The following is a 6,404-nucleotide window of genomic DNA, read 5'->3' as shown; positions in this document are numbered from 1 at the left end:
CATCCTTCGCTGACCGGTCGTTTTCATAATAGTAACGCACAAGAAGTGCAAAGACGTCTCCGATTCGAATGGCCGCCAAAACATTCGCACTGTCCTGGTGATTTGGTCGAGAGCGTTTGATGAGGTCAGAACAAACAGCGATAAGCTCCTTCGCCTTCTTGTCGTCAGATGCGCTGTCAACAAGTAGTTTCAGCGCCATCACTACCTGTTGGACAATATCACGGCGCGTTCGAAGACCCTCCTCCTTTGCCATAATACTGCTGCCTCCATACACAGCGTCTCGGTTACGCTCCAAAACCTGCACACATTCATTAAGCGCACACCACGCCTCGTAATAGTTGCGGTTTTCGTCAATCTGTAGTTGAGCAAAGGCATCAATAAAAGAGATAAGGTTACTAAAAGCTTTCGCCTTCGTGTAAAAAAGAACGATATGTTTGTAGATATTTGAATCCGTGTGCCAGTTCTGGGACTGCAAAAAATTCCCCGCGAGAGTGTAAATTTCCGTATTTCGAGAGTGACTCGCAAAAAAAATGACCTTCTTCACATCACCCCCACGCATCAACATCTTCATTGCCTTCAACCGTTCACCAATCTCTGTGTACTTCTTACAGGCAAGGTTCCAGTTCCCCTGGTCCTTTGCAATACCTGCAATCTGCCGCAATAACGCGTTCCGTTCCTCCCCCGATAGGTTTGAACAGTTTGCATCTGAAGACATCGACTCCGCCATTTCATCTGTAAGTGTCACTCCGTGCGAAGTGCAAAGTTCAAGAGCGCGAGGAAACGCCTTTGCAAATATGTACATTTCTGCCGCCTTGTTGTAGTGCCCGCTCCCAACAAAGTGCTCCGCCATCTGCATGAACACCTCCGGGTCGCTTTGCGCATCTAACGTGGAGCTAATTCGATGCATTGTATCATAAAGTCCTCCCTTAATACATACATCAATGGCCTTTTGAACATCACCAATTCGGTGATACAATTCTACAGCCTTGTCAAAAACACTGTTTCGCTCTAAAAATGCTGCACTATCAAGCATAAGCTGTGTATCATCACTCGCAAGTGACAAAGCAAGCAGATCCACATAGCGCCGTTGTGCCTTTGCCAACTTTGAGGCAGCCCGCCAAGCCCCAGCATGTTTGTAGTACTTCAACGCATTCGGCACATCATTAGAATGTTCGTAGTGTAGACCGACAAAGAAGGCTGCGCCCACAGGTTCCGTCTCTGTCGTTGGCGATTCTCTTCTTGCAATGGCCACACCCGCGGCGTTGTTTGCTCGCATACAAGCCTTTTCAATCTCCTTATCCACCAGTTCTATCGCTTCCTCAATTCGTGGAGGATTCTCCGCATAGAGAAGCCGCACAGTATTGAAGAAATCTTTTGCTAACATGTAAAACTTAATTGCCTCTGCAAACTGACGTTTCCGCTCACTGTGTTGTGCCCACCATATCAAAAGATCACGGTTGTACGCCAAGAGATGCCGAAAATTGGGCTGTTGTTTTGCCACACTACCATCTCCCGCAGAGTTCTCATCTAATTTTCCATCCTCGACAGAAGATGCCGTTCCCAATGGTCCATTGTTGCCATTTCCATTCCCGCTACTTTGCTTCTCACCCGCAGCATTATCGGAATTGCCCGTGGTGGGACTCGCATCATTTGCCGCCTTCTCGGATGGTGACATGATGAGGTCACGTAGTTCGTTCAAGCAATTACTTTGAAAGAATACACGGGGAACATCAGTAGCGAGACAACCGGCGTTACAGTACCACATAATGGAGGAGTCAAAGTTGGAAAAGGATTCCATAAACTGCGCATACTTATACGCCACCGGATGTATGTGGATGCGGTCGTACTGTTTCGCATGTCGCTGTGCCTGTTCGAACTTACCGCACGCCAACAGCAGATCCGTGATGAGGTCAAACCTCTTGGCCTTGCGCAGAAGATCCTCACACTCTTTCACCAATCCAAGACCACAGGCAAGAGTTGCAAGATGCACATCCTTCTCCTCTGGGTACTTTGTGCGGGCTTCTCGGAGAGCACTAGCGGCAACACCATCCTGCATCTGCGCAAGACAAACCTCCGCGACGTCAAGACGACCGGAGGAGATGCACATTCGTGCGAGACTTTGCCAAACTGTAGAGTTTTTAATGGTCTTGACGCAGCGATATGCCTCATCCATATTGCCTATGGTGGAGTAGTAGCTAAACTTCATAAGTGCCTCCAATACCGCTACGTCTTTTTCCGTTTTGAGCCCTTCAAAGTCTCGCAGTCGCTTTTGCTCAATCATGTAGTCCTCGGGATTGCTAGGGTTACCATTGATGCGCACGGAGGCCAGTAAAAAGTCGGGAACAGTAAGGCCAACTAAACAAATTTGGTACTTCTTTAGTAAGACGGCATTGTGTACAATAAGACCCTTGTTGGTTGAAAAAAGAGTCACAACGGAATGTGTGCGATTCGCGTGAGGGTTAACCCCACTAAAACCGCCTGCATAACTCTCCTCTTCCGCACGCTGCTTCTTTTCTGCAAAGTTCTCAAGGTCGGGCATCGACTCCATTCCCAGAACATCTACGGCACGACTTGTAGCAATAACAGAGGAATCACTCTGTAATTTTGGTCCCTTCGAGGAATCATTCCTTGTAAGGCACTCGCCACCTTCGTCCGTACTATCCGTTGAATGGGGTACGTTGTTGTTTTTTATTTGATGTGTCTCACAGGCCAAGAGAAGGTAACCAAGCTCGCCAATCGTATTGCTGTTCGGCTCTGGGGTATTCCAGTAGACAGCGTCGGGTATCTCGCCACGTGCGGCAAAGTCATAGAAATTCAGTAAATCTCTATCGCAGTCATACACCCAAATGCGGCTGTCTGGTAGATCGTCCGCGATGCGACGTGTCATGAGTGCAACACGACGGCCTTGCGCATTCACCTTCGCATCGGTCACAACTATACTGTCGTCTGGAAGTGTGAGTTGACGTGGTGGACCCAGTTGACGTAATTCACGCCCACTCACGCATGCTATCCGCATGGCATTCGTGGAGGAAATGGTCACGACAACATCACCCATCACATCAATGACAATCGGCGTCCCTTCCGTCTCGGTAAAGGCAATTTGGCCAATTGTCACAAGTTGGAAATTGGTAAACAAGACGCGGTTGGCATCCTTCACATAAAATAGCCCCTCAGGATGCACAGCAAAAGCTGGACTTGTTGTCGGTATGAAATTTGTCAAGGTAGCCGTTGACTTTGCCTCGCTGACAGTGTAAAGGTCTATTTGGTGACCATTCCAAAGTCCAATAATGGGAAAGGCGGCAGCCATGCCGCGAATTTTACTGCCACTCTTCAACAGACACTGGCAGCCAGTGACACTCTCCACCACGACCATTTCCATGGATATTTGTGTTGCGGCCACAACGCCATCCCACGCACGTTTTCGGACCGTTTCGCGAAGAACCTGCATTTTTCCCGTCGCAAGAGCGACAACTATGTGACTCGCAGTGGTAAAGCTCAAGCGATCCACGCATCCCTCCATATCAACAACAGTCAACAAGTCCCACTGCTCCGCCGGATCGTTTTCCACCTTACTTATATTGCCACCCATGGGGCAGTTGTCCATCTTTTCAGCACCCGAATTGACGGCCGCCGTGGTGGCAGAGTTCCCATTAAAATATGCCTCTGCATTTCGCTGAAATACGGCGAGCGGCCCTTCTGCGGTTGCCATGGCTAATAAACCTTTCTTCAGAAGAGTTGCAATGTGCGTGATGTGAGCAGCAGCTAGCGCTGGATGCGACAAAACATACACCCGGTCGTCACGAATGTCAAAAAAACGCACCCGATTGTCCCCACACCCAAACGCAAGAACTCCTGGTGTGGCCCACAGCATCGTCAGCGTAAATCGTTCTGTCTTGACGTTTGGAGTCGACAATTTACGGCGAAGAAATATTTTCACTTTAAACTCTTCTGAGACGTGGTATATACTAATCACATTCGCTACGCTCAACGCAACAAGTTGCCGTTCTGCTGAGTCGTAAAGTACCGTCATGAGCGGTTCGTCCAGTGAGCAAAGTGGGAAAAGCTTCCGATCCTCTGTTAGTGCAAAAATGTGTTTGTCACCGGTGCTAGCAAGAAAAAACGCGCACTCATCGCCCTCATCATCTATGCCACGATGAGAAGCGGGCGTCGGCAATAAAGTACCTTCCGTGTTGTACCGTTGCAACCGTTGTGCAGACTGCTGGAGAGACAGCACAATAGAAGAGGTGACGTGCAGTGCTTGCAAAATAACCACCTCTGTTGGCACAGACCACAGTGGTAAAAGTCTAAATCGCATCATTGTCGCGGCACCATCCTTATCATTTCCCCCCGTGTTCACAGTCGTGCTTTCCACCATCCACATTACCACACGCAGCTTTTTCGATGCGGTCAGCAAGTATGTCCCGCCACCAGACCACACGCACGCCGTCACGGAACCTTCGTCGTGCTGTGGTAATGCCTTTTCAGTATCTACCGGTGGCTCTAGTGGGATCATGGAGATGGCTGTTTTCTTTACCGGGGGAAGTGACCACATCATAAGTCTCCCAGACGAGCACCCAATCGCCAATGCCGGATGTGTGGGATGCCACGCCATGGAAGTGATGCTGCCTGCGTCTTTCAATGCCAATTGTGCTCCGCTATCGGCAATAAACTCACCTTCGGCATCTGTTACTAGCAGGTGCGCCGGCCCTTTCCACACAGACGCCACAATGGGCAGAATGGGGTGCGCCAAGACGAGCTCCGCATCAACGACGCCCTGACTCACAACACCATTTACAAAATACAGTGACATCCTTCACGGTCCTTTACTCACTTCTTCCTCCTGATTGTTTTATTGACTGATTTTGCTGTTGTTGTTTGTATTTTTCCTCTTTTGAATGGTTCCGCTCTCCCTTCCCACGGAGGCCTCCAGCCAACTTTGCCGTATGCAGTGGGTCTCTACGAACAGTCCGAAGCACGGCTCTCTCCCTCTCTCTCTCTCTCTACGGCAGTAAATCATTGAAGACACACACACACAACAACAAAAAAAAAAAAAAAACAGAAGATAAAACAATAAATAAATAAAATACATCAAAGAAGTGCGGGGGAAAAATTGGTGATCTTCTCAAGAATAAAATTGGACGCACAGTCTTTGTCTTCGTTTCAACTGAAGTGGTTTCTCGCACCCGCCCATCTCTCTCGCCCAATACATATGTACATATATATATATATATATATATGCATAATATTGTAACCACCAGCGTCAGCGTGCGCAGCTGCTCTTGAGCATCAAAGACCGCCGAGTCGTTTCCGCAGTAACAGTTTGTAGCGCGGAGACCACACCGCATCGTCACAAGTTTCACTGGAAATTCAACCAAAAAACTTCCTCCTGTTTACGTGGCCGTATGTACTACGTTACCGAAACAACTAATAAAAACATGCTCAGCGGAAGAAGCAGGCGGTGTAGACGACGACAATGGAATAGGAAGCACGTTACACGTCTCTCTTCGCCCGTGCTGACGCGGTTTCGTTGCCGTTGTTGTTGTTGCCAAGGCTCCATCGCGTTGGTGGTTGCACAGGCCCTGTCCCTCAATCATTTCCATCGCATTCCGTGACGTTGCAGAGTGAGGATCGCCTGTCAAAGTTCATCTCCGTGTACTCAGCAAGCTGGCGTCGTAGTAAACAGAGCTCAAGCCTCAGGGCGTGTTTTTCCCGATTTTCACTGAGCAACATTTCAAAAAGAAGCTCCTCCAACCCATTTGCGTTTCCCTTCTCATAAATTCTTTCATTTGGCGTCTCAGCAAAAGAAAAGGAACAAGAAGAAGATGCCACGTGGATATCCTGCGTGTTGTCGCTCTTTTCATCGCTTTGGCTGGAAGCAACAACTCCCTCGGTATCCGCATGGCAAGTGACACGCACAGCCGCAGCTGCCCTCGCCTCCTCGCGCCCCATAAAATACTCCAACTGCACCTTTGAAACTGCCATCATTTGTTCCAACAACTGACTGGCGTTACGCCCCTCCTCCACACACAACCTCAGGCGATGTTGCTCTTCCAACAACATGACTTCGTGCAGTTGAAACAACCACTTTAACTCAAAGACATGTTGGATATATTTCGCAGCCGCCTCGCGTCGTTGCAAAACCATTTGCCCCCGCATCCCAATGCTCCGTACAAGATCAATATAATGGGACTCGCAACTGATGAAGTACGCCTGAACGACGCGTCGGAGAAAAAACCATCTCTTCACGGCGGAACACCAAAGCCGAGCGGGTAAAGCCTCCCAAAAGAACCGGAAAAACCCGCTCATTAAGGCGCTTTTCAAGAAGAAAGCCTCACCACGCGCCCAAGCTGCCAATTCCGGCTTTCAATTAAACCCAACTCAACCCAATATACACTTCGGCCGAA

The 6,404-nt window shown here is 48.9% G+C and overlaps 1 protein-coding gene and 1 pseudogene across 1 annotated transcript, besides 6 other annotated features; both read right to left on the bottom strand.

Annotated features, from left to right (window-relative positions):
• Positions 1–3,697: a sequence feature (haploid, Esmeraldo-like haplotype).
• On the bottom strand, positions 1–4,810 carry Tc00.1047053506215.19 (hypothetical protein, conserved; the record flags this gene model as incomplete). The annotated part of the gene is made up of 1 exon (XM_799551.1): positions 1–4,810. A coding segment is annotated over one exon (4,810 nt), but the record flags the coding sequence as incomplete, so codon positions are not given.
• Positions 3,698–4,899: a sequence feature (haploid, non-Esmeraldo-like haplotype).
• Positions 4,900–6,404: a sequence feature (heterozygous, Esmeraldo-like haplotype).
• Positions 4,979–5,002: a microsatellite.
• Positions 5,035–5,084: a sequence feature (T-rich).
• Positions 5,204–5,242: a microsatellite.
• Tc00.1047053506215.10 lies at positions 6,033–6,404 on the bottom strand (annotated as a pseudogene; the record flags this gene model as incomplete).

This window comes from Trypanosoma cruzi, genomic scaffold (genome assembly GCF_000209065.1).
Source record: "Trypanosoma cruzi strain CL Brener 1047053516331 genomic scaffold, whole genome shotgun sequence".
Classification (NCBI taxonomy): Eukaryota; Euglenozoa; class Kinetoplastea; order Trypanosomatida; family Trypanosomatidae; genus Trypanosoma; species Trypanosoma cruzi.
This window is presented reverse-complemented; position numbering and strand designations above follow the sequence as displayed.